The 14,401-nt window shown below is 40.3% G+C and overlaps 1 protein-coding gene across 1 annotated transcript in view; it reads left to right on the top strand.

Moving 5' to 3' along the window:
* RYK (receptor like tyrosine kinase) overlaps nucleotides 1-14,401 on the top strand; it is a 50,356-nt gene that overhangs the window by 24,119 nt on the left and 11,836 nt on the right. The window contains exons 8-9 of the mRNA XM_042878334.1: nucleotides 2,052-2,186; nucleotides 5,357-5,443. Coding sequence (XP_042734268.1) covers nucleotides 2,052-2,186; nucleotides 5,357-5,443 — 222 coding nt within the window. The remainder of the gene's footprint in view (nucleotides 1-2,051; nucleotides 2,187-5,356; nucleotides 5,444-14,401) is intronic.

Below are 14,401 nucleotides of genomic sequence, written 5' to 3'. Positions count from 1 at the left end.
TGCAATCAGGGTTTGAAGATGTGTGATTCCCTGGCAATTCAGTCTCATTGAAGGCTGGACTGACTGTGATTTGCCTTTTCCCTTGTGCTGGCACTTAGGCAGCTAGACTGCTAACCAAATCAGGGAGCAGAGCCAGCCAAACACTGATTTTCTTCTGTTGTGGTTTGTTTGTTGGTTGGCTGGGATCTCTGCATTGGTGTGCAGCCTAGCGAAATGAACACCAGTTTTGGTGCTTCAGGTGGGGTATGGATCTATGGGACTGGACACTGAAAGAAAGCAGGACTTAGACCAGACAGAGTTGGTTCAAAGTACTGCTAAAATCCGCTCTGAAAGATCTAAGTGAGGTAAGGGTGTATGTTATAAAGTGAGGGAAAAATAGGGGGAGCCTAGCAGGGGAATGACCACTCTCTTTGTTAATCTCAATTAATTGTTTTTCTGAATTTTCTAAATAGAGTAGGAATTGCCAAGCTTTTCAAGAAAGTGTCTTCTTTTGTTATCTGCTGCCAATGATTCTTCATTCTGTAACGCACAAAAGTTTTTTGTATAAATAACCTGAAGAGACTTTCTTTCAGCAATCTAGTAAGTAGGAATATCAACATCTGTCCTTTATACAGTGCAATATTTGTTCTTTAGAGCCAGCTAAATAATGATTAATGGCTTTTTTTTTTTTTTTTTTTTTTTTTTTTTTTTTAGCAAGCAGTAAGAGCCAAAAGTCTCTTCTGTTTCCTTCTGGCTGCACTTAGTATTGATATTAACCATCCCAATCAATGGTAGAGTAGTGTATGAGTATTTTAACTACTATTCAGTGCTAGTGTTTTTCCCAGTTTCCTCCCCAGGTGTGGGAGCAAATGTTTAACAAGAGTTGAACTCCTGCAGCTTTGGTAAAGTCTTGGCTTTCTTCTAAATTGAACTAATATGTCCCTAAACAGAAGAGATTTTTGTCATCTGAGTTCATCTGTTTTGGAAAAAGCTGCCTGGAAACTTTATATGGTAGAAGCATTGAGGCAAATGCATCTATTAAAAACTTATTTTCCACGGAGTTTGGAAGAGACCACAGCATGCAAGTAATTCTTAAGCTGGTTTTCCTAATTACTGTTCCACCTGCCCCTCTTTTCACCCGCTAGCCTTTTTGTGCACCACTTCTCATCCCAAAGCACAGTGTGGTGTTGATGTGCTGTCAACCCCGGGATTTTAGGTTGGCTCTCTAAGCAATGTCATCTAATTAGTGTGATCCCTGGAAACCTGTTAAAGAGCCTCTTGCAAAAGACTTGCCATGAAGGTGACTGCATCCTTAGTGATAATTGAGCTCTTCACCGAGATGAGCGTGGAAGCAGCTGTACCTCAGTGGCACTCACTGTCTTGCTGTGTTCAATATGTGTTCTTTCAGAATGCCTTTTTTGGGGATGAGGGTTGGATACCAGCAGTAACGTGGGGAACAGTGAAACTGAGCGCAAGGAGAAAAAAATTGGATGCAAAAAATAAACAGGAAGAACGCTGTTAGGCCTATCACCGTTGTATTAACCTTGTTCTCAGTGACACTTAAAATTTATCATAAAAGTGACTCTCAAACTTTCTCTAGTAATTCAAGGTCTTGCTACAAAAACACTCAGGCCTTTTTGAGTATGTTGGTGTATCTAGCTAGATGTGTCTCATGCCCAGAAGAGGGCACTGCTGATTCTGGTTGTGCTCCTGATGCAGTACCGGGTAAGGCGTTTTCTTGACTCCAGCAAGTCTTCAGCAGTTTCTAACCTCAGTCTTTATTTCCCTGTTGAGAGGGAAGTGCAGTGTTACGTTAATCTGCTTCAGTATGCAAGAAGGAGCTTTATTTACTTGGTGTTAATAGTGAGTCTCAGTTGTACAACATCATATAGATTTGTGTGATTGCTACGTTTGGCTTCTCTCGTGCATTTCTTTGTTATTTAATACTATACATAATCTTCCTAAGTACACACTGCTTGCATGTCTTTGTACCTGTAGGTGGTGCTGAGGTGAAGCAATGTGCTTGTGGTCTTATAATAAGGGTATTTATATTGGTTTGTTTGGCTCTGCTGGCTCCTCAGGTTATCCTACGTTACGGATAGAGAAGAATGATCTTAAAAGTGTCACTCTAATGGAAGCAAAAGCTAAAGTGAAGGATATAGCCATCTCCAGGGAGAGGATAACTCTAAAAGATGTGCTCCAGGAAGGTATTTACAGCCCTCGGGACGCTTGTTGGTTACAATGTGGTGTTTGTATATATGTGTATGTTATTTTCTTTGCAAGGTTTTTCTGAAATTAATCATTGGTGATGTTGCTGATCTTTATAACTCTTGTGGAGGTAAAGAATGATGGATGATGTTTGCATTTGGGGTGTGGGGAAGCGACTTCTAAAATGCATTAGAACATGGGAGCGACTAATTATGCAGAGTAAATAATTGTCTGTGTTAATAATCTGGTCATTTAAAAAGAAAAATAAATGAAAGGGTGAGATGGCTAGGGAGTGAGGTAATCAGCTGAGGCTGTAAGTGGTTAAGTAACTCAACTGCAAAGTTATTGCAGGAGAACTTCACTTAAGGGGGCAAAAAGCTGCTCTGTCATCTAAATTCAGTCAGTCTCCATTTAATAGCTAATATGGAAATCTTGTGAAATGCAAAATTAACATTTCTGCTATGAAAAAATTAGACTACAGTTTCTTTTGTAGCTTAATTTTCATTTCAGAAGTGTTCATTTACAACAATAATTGTTTTTACTCGATATTGAATTTAGAAAATGGACTTAAATATTTAGATTTTTGTCACTAATGGTTAGTACTGCAACTTTAGTCTGCATCCCCATAGCTTGATAAGAAACCAAATTTTCCTAAGCTACACATTGAGGATAGTTGTCTTTTAGAGGCAGAACTGCAGAGTGCTTTACATCCCCATCTGGAAAACAACGTGAGGTTGCCAAATGTTCTGATTTGATGTATGGCTTTAATCTTCAAGCTGATAGCTTTGTTCTCAAGTCCAATGGTTGTGCAAAAATGTACTTACGTGTGGAGGATGTGTTTTGGATCATAGAACTGTAGAATGGATTTGTTTGGAAGGAGCTCAACAACCCACCCAGTTCCAGCCCCTGCCATGGGCAGAGGTGCTGCCCACCAGCTTGTGTTGCTCAGGGCTCCCACCAACCTGGCCTTGAACTTATTCAGAGACGTGGCTGCAATGAGATCTTCCCAGAGCCTTCTCCAAGCTGAATGCCCCCAGCTTTCTCAACCTTTCTTCATAGGTGTGGTGCATCCAGCCCTCTGATCATCCTCGTGGCTTTCCTTTGGACCTGCTCCAATGGTCTGCATCCTTTCTTTAGAGGTCATCTAGCTCAACTTGCCTTCAGTGAACAGGGACACCTACAGCTATACCAGGTTGCTCAGAGCCCCATTCAGCCTGACCTCGAATTCTTAAATGATGGGATATCCACAACCTCCCTAAGCAACCTGCTCCAGTGCCTAATCACCCTTATTATAAAAAAAAATAATAAATTCTTTCTTATGTCCAATCTAAACTCCCCTCTTTTAACCTCAAGTGCTTTTCAGAAGGACTGTGCTCCATCCTTACGTCTCCTAACTTGTACTACTAGCAGAAATTGCTACAATTTGATGCAGATCTTGTGCTTGGATTTGCTGAAACTAATGAGGTTCACCTGGGCCAACAGCTCAGCCTGCCTAGGTCTCTCTGAATGGCATCTCATCCCTGGGGCACACTGACCACATCACTCTGCTTGGCACCATCCACATACTGCTGAGAGAGCACTTGATCCCACTGTTGATGTCACTGATGAAGATGTTAAAGAGCACCACTCCTAGTGTTGACCCCTGAGGGACACCACTTGTCCCTCATCTCCATCCAAACACTGACCACCACTCTCTGGGTGTGATCTTGTAACCAGTCTCTCGTACATCAAACAGTGCACCCATCAATCCATATCTTTCCAGGTCAGAGGGAAGGCTGTTACGGGGACTGTGTCAAAGGCCTTATAGAAGCCCAGATAGATGATGTGAGTGAATTTTCACGTGTCCACAGATACAGTTATGCAGTCATGAAAAGCGCCAAGGTTGGTCAGGTAGAACCTATCCTTGGTGAAGCCGTGCTGCTTGTTCCATTTCATCTCCTCTTCCGTATGTCTTAGCATAGCTTCCAGGAGGGTCTGCTTCATGATCTTCTCTGACACTGAGGTGAGACTAATGGGTCTGTAGTTCCCTGAGTCATCCTTTCTACCCTTCTTAAAAAATGGGTGCTATATTGCTTCTTTCCTGTATCTGGGGTTGCCCCAAACCAATTGCAGCACCTTGTGCTTGGCCTTGTTTAACCTCATTAAGTTCTTGTGGGCCAAATTTTCAAGCCTGTCCAGATCCCTTTGGATGGCATCCCATCCTTTGGTTGTATCAACCGCACCACTCTGCTTTGTGTCATCAGCAAAATTGCTGAGAGTGCACTCAGTCCCATTATGCAGGTCATTGATAAAGGTGTTAAAGGCTGTGCTTCTTTATAGTGTCTCTTGCCTGTAGCTGTAATGTTCAGAGCCATCTGATGCCTGCCAGGTGGGATCATAACATCTCACAAAGTTTATATGCAGTCTCATGGTAGATGATAAGGAAAAAAAAAAAATTGCAATCATCCTGCTGAGTACTGAGGAATCATAAGAGTTGAACTTTATGCTGGGATATGTAATGTACAGCTGTTCAGTATGGTTCTTTTTCTTGGAATAACTGTTAAAATACACGAGGGGAAAAATTTTGAAGACTGGAGGGAAAAAAAAGCCAGAAAAAGTAAAACCAAAATAAATCTTTGAAGAAAGCCTATCACATTTTTATAATGTAATACTGTATTCACAAACTGTGCTGTGTAGGTACTGCTTTGTTGAATGCTCTTACTTCTCTGTGTACATTAAAAAGAAAAAAAGTATAATTGAGCAATGTTTTGCCTGGGGAATTCCTGACTTGACTGTATGCAGAAAACATGGAGCTAGAAGTTTTGGCACAGGCTGTGAACTGCCACAAATAAACCAGCTATCAACGTCAATACTTAAATTAGTTAACCAGATTCTGTTGCTGTTGTTGTTTCATTTTTGCTTGTCTTTTTTATATTTTTCCCTGAAGTTAACTAAAGCTTTTAGTCTTTGCTGTGTATAGCTCTGAATCCAACTCCTGCTGATGGAGAGGTGGTTATTTGTTGTCAGTACTCTTGATTCACTGGGGCATTCAGGGCTTAAGCTTTACTCTCCATTACTCCTAACTTTCTGCTGTGGCAGGTAGTGGGTTTTCAATGGGTGTTTAATTCTGTCACCATTATCAGTGTGTTTTAAACATACAATGCTTACTAATTTTATGTTCTCTTCATAGGCACATTTGGGCGCATTTTCCATGGAATACTAATAGAGGAAAAAGATCCCAGTAAAGAAAAACAAGTTTTTGTGAAAACTGTTAAAGGTATGCTTACCTGAAGGACTTTGTTTTGTCCAGTTGTTTGGCCTGTGTTGCATGCTGAGTGGTGTATCAAATCTATCTTTAAAAACAGTTAAGCAAAAGCCTCGTAGAACATAGTAAAACTTAAAAATTGCAAACAATTTGGGTGCTGCTGTCAGCCAGCAAACAGTAATGTTGTATGGAAGAAGAAGGTGCTTGTTCACAAGTGCCTGCAGTTACTGCATCGTCAGACACTTCAAAAAATCTCATTTTCTTTTTCCTCTTGGCATGGAACACATACAGCCTTCCCCCTGTCTGAAATACTGAAAAGGCACAGCTCACTGGTTTCTGTCACTTACTTTAAGTTATGATCATACCTTTTGGTTTTTCTCAGCCAATAGTGTATATATGTGTATATACACATGTAAGTATATATCATTTATATACATATGAGTTCAGCTTGGAAGCTACTTGGAAGAATATTAACACTTGTTTAAAGGGGAGGAATTTAAGATCAACCTGTTTTGGAATAAAAGTAGCTAAAAAGCATCCCTATTTTGAGCATGTCTCATGGCAGTCTGAGATGGATGTTGTTGCATTCTTTAACTGTGTGTAATTCATGATGTAGGCCTAGCCAGGGTGGTGTGCTTTGCCAGTGAAGATAGGCCAGTGCCAGGTATTGTACCTGCTGCTCCAGGATGTATCGGGCCTTTTTATTTATTTTCAGGGTGCCAGCTACTCATAATAACAAGATGCTGCTTTTTTTATTTTCTTTTTTGAGTGCTTCTGTGATGGTACACTTCCATGCTGTAGCATTTCTCTTCCCTGTTGAATCCAAAGAGGGCTTCTGTAAAAGTGGGTTTGTCACCCTTTGGGAGGATCGTGGAACTTTCTGCTTGGCAGGGTGGTGGTATCTGGAACTCTGAATACTGAAGTTGTCTTTGGCTTTGTTTCTGACATAGCAAAAAATAATGTTCACTTTGTAAAATACTAATGTCTTTTTGGGGGGTTTTTGCTTTTTTTTTTTTTTTTTAGTAGCAAGAAGTAATCAAGCATCCTCAATTAAAGACGGTTCTGCTTCTTTCCAGCATCTTGGCAAGTTTTCCTAATTTTGGTTCTTCTCTTTCCTTCCCTGCCAGACAGTTTGGGGTTTCATTTTCTTGATGTCAAGTAGCTGGTGAAAGTTTTATCCCATGTTAGGTGAGCTTGCTGCTCCTCTGTGTTCCACAAAGCTCTCAAAGCTGCTGCTTCATCCACCACTGTTACCTTAACTTGTGATCCCCTTTGCTGTGTTGTTTGGTTCTCTTCACTGATGCACAGTCAACAGACACTCCTGTAACATCTAAAATTGTTGTGAACGTGGACACTTTGACTGTATGCTTACTTGATAGCATGGAAATAAGACAGCATCTGCAGAAACATGTCTAAGTTGAGCTGCTTCCCAGCACTGCTTTTCTGAGCAGCATGAGCCTTCCAGTCTGCTCTTAAAGAAACATTTCTCCCTTGATATTGCTTAGATACAGTCTGCCTTTGATACAGTCCATGTCCTTTCTCCTAATGTTTTGCTTTGCAGTGAAAGGTTTGCTAGCTGCAGCTCCATACTGCACAATAGTCTTAACAGAGCAATGGTATTTGCATAATTGTTGTTACTAGAGAATTTCTTAGCTTTAAAAAGTGTAAACTCATTGTCTGCATAGATAATAGATTCTGTTGATGTTTGTCTGTGAAATAATACGGGCTTGGGCGTTGCTAGGAGAATAACTAATAAACATCCCCTCTTCTCCTTACTGCAGTGTATTTGTAGAGCCAATATTAAGCAGTTTCCTCTTTGTACCTTGGCTGTGATGGCTGTGTGTGCAGCTGGGTCATGTACTAAGTTAGGAATTTGATCTGCTTGGAAAAAAAGAGTGCGAAAATGCTCTTAACCTGAATTTTCCTTGATCTATTTTGTCCTGTGACCACACACACTGTCCTGTTTGGTACAAACACAGAGTAGGGTCGAACTGCCGAAGAGAAAATGAGTGTAAGAACTCTAATGCTGACTTAAGTATCTCTGTTGCTGGAGGCAAAAAAAGGAGCCTGAGGGTCATGGAAAAGAAACAAGGGAAAAAAGCCTTTGTAGCTAAGTTACCCCAGAAAAGCATATGCCGTGTCCTAACTTTTTTTTCTGCACAGTGTGCTCTGATGTTGGTACAATGATACTCTCAATTACAAAACAAAGAAAAGTGAAGGCATTCAGACTTTCTGAAAAATGGGAACTGAAACTCTTTCAACAGGTGTCGTGGGGAAGAAAGAGTAAATAATCCAATAACCTTCCTGAGAGAAAAGACTTCTTTCTTATCAGGATCAGAGCTTAAGACATGGCACTGATACCTTGTTGTTAGGGTAGCTGGGATAGCTAGGGTTGCTGCAGCTTTAAATCTAGAATTGTTCATAGAAGAAACCCTTTGGAAGAACAGTAGCTGGATGGGTCAAATAGAATCAATATGTTTCTTTCCAAACTAGAGCTTCTCTCATTTATTTTCTCTGAGAACAAGCTTCCAGTAATAAAGTAGGAAAGATTTCATTAATGGGGCTAGCCTGCTGTCTATGATATTCTTACAATATTCACCACGAGAAACAACTTCCTTCTAAGACTAATGGAGCTTTGTCTTCTCATTCTTATACTGAACTATTTGATGCTGCCAGCAAGAAAAGGCTTAAAAATTGCCTTCCTGATACATCTAATGTCTGTACAGAAGTGTTGGAAACAGTTAGACTGTCTACTTTACAGGAAAGCCTCTACTTTATTCAAACTTTGGCTAGATGCATTTGTAGTTGTTGTAGTTGTCAACTATTTCACTGGATGTATCCTGTCAGCCCCATATGGACACCAGTGTACTGGCACACAAGTTGCTTTGAGACCGGGTGTTTCCAATGGAAGCCATATTAAACATAGCAACTTTGCACAGTGCAAAGTGAGAAACTGTAGTGGATAAGTGATTATCCTCTGGATATGTCCTAAAATGTCCTGCAAAAAGTGTGCTGGTGCTTGGAAGGCCTCTTTGAGCCATGGGCAGCTCATGTGTTGGCTTCTAGAAGACCTCTACTGTTCTAAGGAAATCATTAAATTGATGTTAGAACTATTGCTTCTGCTTCCTTTTGAGAGACATCACAGAACTTGTCAGTGAGACTGAACTCTTCAGTGTCCTGGGACTTCTAGCTGAGCAATCAATGAAGTCACCAAAGTGCTTTTCGACCAATTCAGTGACTTCTTACTGTATATGTGGCTTGTGAGCTGGTAGCACTGCAATTTGGAAACGCTTTTTTCTGTTGTATCTCTTGTAAGTTTACAGTGCGAAGGTCAAGTTAATCTCAGTGCTCCAAGTTCACTCCAGCTCCCTTAGAAAATGTTTTTCCTCTCATCTAACTGTAGTATGTTCCAAAGAAGAGTTGTAACATGCCCCAGATAGTGACAAACCTTCTACCTGCATGTTCATGAAATACAATAATTCGTCTTTTTTTCTGATGGTATATCATCTATCATTTGAGAGCATGTCTGGATGCATGAATCTTTCCTTATGCAGAGTGCTCTGTGCCAACAAGAAAAAGGCTTAAAAGGCACAACAAAAAAAAAGAGGTATCGGTTGGCAAAACTAGAAGCGACTTTCTGGAAGCTTTAATAACTTTAGGGGTATGAAGGCTGCATGCCCAGGGAGAAAGATGTCTTTTTTTATACCTTCTCTAGATCCTTCACTTAGGTCGTGCAGTTTTCTACTTACAGTTCAGAGTTTCACTGTGTTAATTTCATAGTCGTCATTATGAAAGCTTCAGCTTTTTGCACATTCAGACTTATTTTTGGATAATTTGCTTCCCTTTTTTTTTTTTTCTTCTATAATTCACTTTCATGAAGATTAAGGATGTACGTCATTATCAGTAAGAACAATGATGTATGTACTATTTTGGGGGTGTCAGAACCCATGGATCAACATGACTTCAATAGGCTCTTTGTGAGGAACGTGAGAGACATCACTGCCACCTGACTTCTCACTGTGTTTCTTGCCCTGCAGTATAATTGTTTGATGTAGTAATGCTTCAGTTTCTTTTCTGATGGATGTTTTCCAACCACTCTAAACTTTAGGAAGTGCCTTGGGTGGGCTGTTTATCAGAGCTGGAATTACGTTTCTTGCCTGTAATTGTCAGGTCTCTCCTGCCTTTACAGTGGTGTGGAATAGACTTTTTTGGGAATCTTTAGAGCTTTGTACCTCAGAAAAGAAGGAACACTGTTACGTATTTTGACTTAAGGAATACATTGTTTAATGATGCTTTTCCTGCAAAGGAGAAAAATCTTTGGAGAACAAATGGAATTGTATTATTCCAGGAATACACGAGGTGAATTTGAGCTATACAGAACCTGACTCATATTCTGGCCAAGGTACATTTTTAATAAAAACAACCAATCTTGCTGTTTGAGATAACCTGACTACTTCTATTTCATTTTCTAACCACTTAACATTTTTCTTCTGTACAAGAAAGGAATTTTTGAAAACAATCCACCCATGAAAAGCCCTGGAAACAAAGACACAGTGTAGGTGAAGATTAACTCTTAGGACTCCTCTTTTTACTAACTGTAACGAAGCTTTTAGTTTTGTTCACGTCCTCATAGGTTGCTAAAGGACTCTTTTTCAGCAGTATTGACTAATTACAACATTACACTGTTGGTTGGCTTTTATTTTTTGTATCTTGTCAGTCCAACTCAGGGTGGCTGCTCGAAGAACACCCCATGTGCTGAGCACAGATCATGGTGGAAGCTTTGGAGGAGCTTAGTGAATTCACCTGGCACATCTCAGGACCACAGCTGGCTGCAGAGCATTTATACTGCACAGGACTTCTCTATATGAGTTAAAACAATGTAAATGCAATCTTGTGCTGTGTTGTAGGCATGAGGAAGCCCACTAGATGTTAAGCTGTATGTTGAAGTCATTCTGACTGAACTGTCCATAGCTTATAGATCTCCTTCTGCTCTTATTCACTTGTTGTCTGTTTTGGCCTACTTGTGAACTGAGTCTTTGGGACTTCTTCATTACATTTAGGAGACTGAAAAAGTTCCTGAGAACTTCATTTAGATTGTGCAAAGTGGGAAAATGAAAGGTATAGTTGGAGGAGATGTATGTTTAATAAGCTTTGCTCTCCTTTACACTGAGTTAAAATCACTACTCATATTTCAGTTTTGTTACCTGCTGCCCTTAGCAGCTGATTGACACTGAAACATTTAATCTTCCTTCTCCTGTTCTGTTTCACGTTTATTTGAAGTTGAGTAGATCACTGAGCAAAGAGCTGCTGATTTCTTGCTGTTTGTTGCTGCAAGTCTAGGTCCCTCTCTTGTTACATAGGAAAAAAACATCATCCCTAAATGGTGCTTCTCTGCTCTTTTATGTGGCTTAAAACATCTGTTATGATATTGCTGTGTTCATCAGAAGCCTAGATTTCCTGGCTGCAGTGATTTGTGCAGCTACTTGTTGTAGCAGTGCTGACAGAAACTGCCCATAGCAGGCTGTAGAAATGCTCTGGAATAACTTGTTTGAATTTTGAAACCCTTGGCTGTGTTGCCTTTACAATTCTGCTTTACTTTCTTGTTTTTTAACGTAATCTATTTTAATGACCAAGCTACGATTTAAAGCCTGAAGTCATAATACAGTGTTTGCTAATTTGTGTTTCTGGAAGATCTGACCTATAATGTTGTTCTTTAAGTCATCCAGCTGATCAGATAACCATTGAAGTATTCAAGTAATTGCTGCTTTTTCATCTCTGGTAGGTAATTTGAGGTGTGGAACAACTCTTTCCTGATGTACTACCACCCAGTGAATGTAGGGTACGATGCTCAGCAACTGATAGAGCTCCTGGTCTCATAATGAGCAAGTTAGTGCAATTTAGTGTCATCTCAGAACTCATAAACATGTCAGGTGTTCTGTGAGCATCTTGATGATTCACGTGACTGAAGAGTGCTGGTAAATGAGGAATTGAAACCCAGTTTTGTAGATGAACTTCTGTAAACAGGTCAAAATCCAATAGCTGCTCTCTGGCTTTGAACCAGGAAGGGCCTCAGCAGATCTAAGTAACACTTGCCAGAGATCAGCCTCATAGATAACACTAGTTGTGCTAAGAGCCCTATTGTGGCTGGTATCTACAAATAACATAATACAATGAGATAAACTTGCAGCCGTATCAAAGCTTCCAGAAATCCAAGTCTGTTCTTGCTCTGTGCCCCAAGGTGGACCGTCAGAGTCATTGCCTTGTAACAGTGTGGGTAAAAGCATCTTCCTACATCTGTTTTGAAGTTTGCGGTCTTGTTATTAAGCACCTTCCAAAAATTGAGCTCTTTTGGTTCTAATTGAAGTTCTGAATCGCCCCTGGCTCTTAAATCTTTGCCCTAATTCATGTTATCTCACAGTTCTGCTCTTCAATTACTCAGCTATTGGTGTGTAACAGCTTGGAGGAAAATAGATGATTTGTCAGGGTTGAGCAGGAGCGACCTGACTAAAGCTCAGCTTACGTTCATCAGGCTGCAGCTGCATGAATTGCTGAGTACTGAGGTATTCCTAATCCCAAGTAGCAGCAATATCTCAAAGGGTAGTTTAGCTTTTTTAAGGCTTTGAAGAAGCTGTGCAACAAGCCTTGTTGTTTGACACTGTACAGCTTAAACCCAGTGCTGTTTGCTGATGGTGAATTTAGTACATGGGAGACCGTGGCCTCTTGTTGCAGCTTTGGGTTACTGCTCTAATTTAGGAGGTTTCTGGACCAGTGGGAAGTTTCCCTTTATTTTCTCCAGCTCTTCTCCTGTTTGGTTCTGTGTGTGACTATGTTTAGATCAAGTAACCTTTGCAGATCCCATGTGGAAAGAAAACAAGCTGCAAAAGCCTGAGGGCATTCTTGTGCTTTTTGTAAGATCATTCCACAGGTCTTGTTTTGTGTGGCTACACAAACAGTAAAATACTAAAATGTGCATGCTTACATGTAATGCTTATATATTTGAGAGATGCTTTCAGTAGAGTCTGGCCTAGGCAAGAAAAGGAGACCTGTGGAATTTGCCTTAGCAAATCCTCCTTGCACCTCACCTAGCAGGAGTTGCTTGGTCAGGGCTGTCACTGGTGCTGCCCTGGCACTGCGTGTTTCCCATATCAGAGCCAGAAGTGCTGTGGGTTGTCTGAATTGTTTGTGTGGCTTTTCAGTGTGGGATGGTCAAACTCCCCAGACAATCAGTTCCTCCACAGCTGAATGTTTTATTAGCATGTTCACCTTCGTCATTTGAAGACCTGTCTGCTGGATGTTCAGAAGGGGTGTAATCTAATAAATGAGTTTAAATGCACTTTGTGTTGTGTAATGCAAGAAAATGGCTGTAAAACTGATTTTCACTTCCATAGGGACTGCTGGAATAGCATTACTTCAAGTTTTTTTTCCTATTTTTGACCCCTTTTGACTGGAGCCACTTAAAGAAATGTTCAAAGTGATGATTTATGTTCTGTTTTGAATTATATCTAATGAAGCCACAATAATAATACTGTGTGGTTCTCCTATATTGGCATAGTTCTAAGTTAGAGAAGGATTAGTGTTCTACTGCTATTGTTTGTTCTTTGCGTGTTGGTTTGGTTGGTGTTGTGGAAGTTTTTTTCCATACAGAAAACAAGGAAATAGTATTGATAAGAAAACACAATGCTGATTCTGGGACTGTTCCATGAGATAAGATTTAGATTTTCATATGTACTTGAACTGGAGTCAGTCATCCTTTGGGTGCTCAGCAGCTCCAGTGTAGCTCCTCTGAGCTGAAAAACACCAATGAAGCCTAGCAATGACCTGCTGAAAAACACCCTGGTGATGGAAAGGGAAAGGCATCAGCAGGACAGCATTGCCTGTAACAGCATTACTGTGAAGAGGTGTGTTGTCCAAACCAGATTAACTTGTTCTGTAGATTTTTTTCCAAGCCAGTTTTAAGTAATCTCCAATTTAGCTCTTCAAATTATTACATGGTGGATCTTGCAATTAAAAGCAAACCAGTTAAGCAAGCACAGAGCATACAAGCATGTTCATCAACCTAACCTCGCACCTATTAATCTCTTTCAGCCCTTCACTATACATGGATGAAGAGGCTATGCTCTTTTTGAGTGAGTGGTTCATGCATTTAAAATGGAAGCTTTATGCAAGTAGTCTGTTGGCAGTTCCTCCAGGTTCTTATAATGTGCTTTTGTGCCTTTATTTTTCAGTTCCTGCCCTTTATCATGCCTGGATGGTTCAGCCATTCAAGGCTATATAAATTCATTTTCATGTAGCATCTTGCTTCTTTTCAATTGTTTACAACCCTCAGAAGTCTGTTTCCTTCATGTGAAATTTGTCACATATAAAACCCTGATTTCAGTTGAGCTCTGTTGATGCACAGTAGGTAGGAGCTTCTCTTTGTCATGCAGTTGATGTGTTTCAGCTGAGAGATATTTGAAGGAATGCTCGTGTGAGGCTTCCTTTCTCACAAGAACCTATTAATTCCCTACCCCTCATACATATTTACGATCGAATAGAAGGAAATCACTATTTTTGTACATCTCATAATACATCAAAGCCATAATTGTTGTTGATGTAATGACACTTATAGCCTTACGTTTCAGAATTTTATGGTCTTGGTCCTTGGAGGCTGATGCTTCTTAGGGGTTTCAAAGCATAGCTAGAGTTCAGTGGTTCTGCCCAAGATCTCTATCTGAACTTGTAGTGTCAGTTTCCCAATCTCCTCCTTTTTGAGCATCTGGATGCTTCTAGGAAGGCATGCCTTCTTTTTATTTCCTCCCAAGCTAACACAGTGGAAGAGCCTCTGTAGTAGTTCGTCTCAAGATACCTTTTCTCTCCCTAGCTTAGGCAAAGTATCTCAATCCTGCTGATATTTTTGCAACTCACATGTTACATGATTTCTCTTCTGATGAACCCTTCTTAGGTTCATCAGAAGGGCTGTGTTGTGCCCAA

This window comes from Lagopus leucura, unplaced genomic scaffold (genome assembly GCF_019238085.1).
Source record: "Lagopus leucura isolate 7727_CA_CO unplaced genomic scaffold, USGS_WTPT01 Super-Scaffold_100021, whole genome shotgun sequence".
Taxonomy (NCBI): domain Eukaryota; kingdom Metazoa; phylum Chordata; class Aves; order Galliformes; family Phasianidae; genus Lagopus; species Lagopus leucura.
Note: the sequence above shows the minus strand (reverse complement) of the source record. Positions and strands in the feature narration are given on the sequence as shown.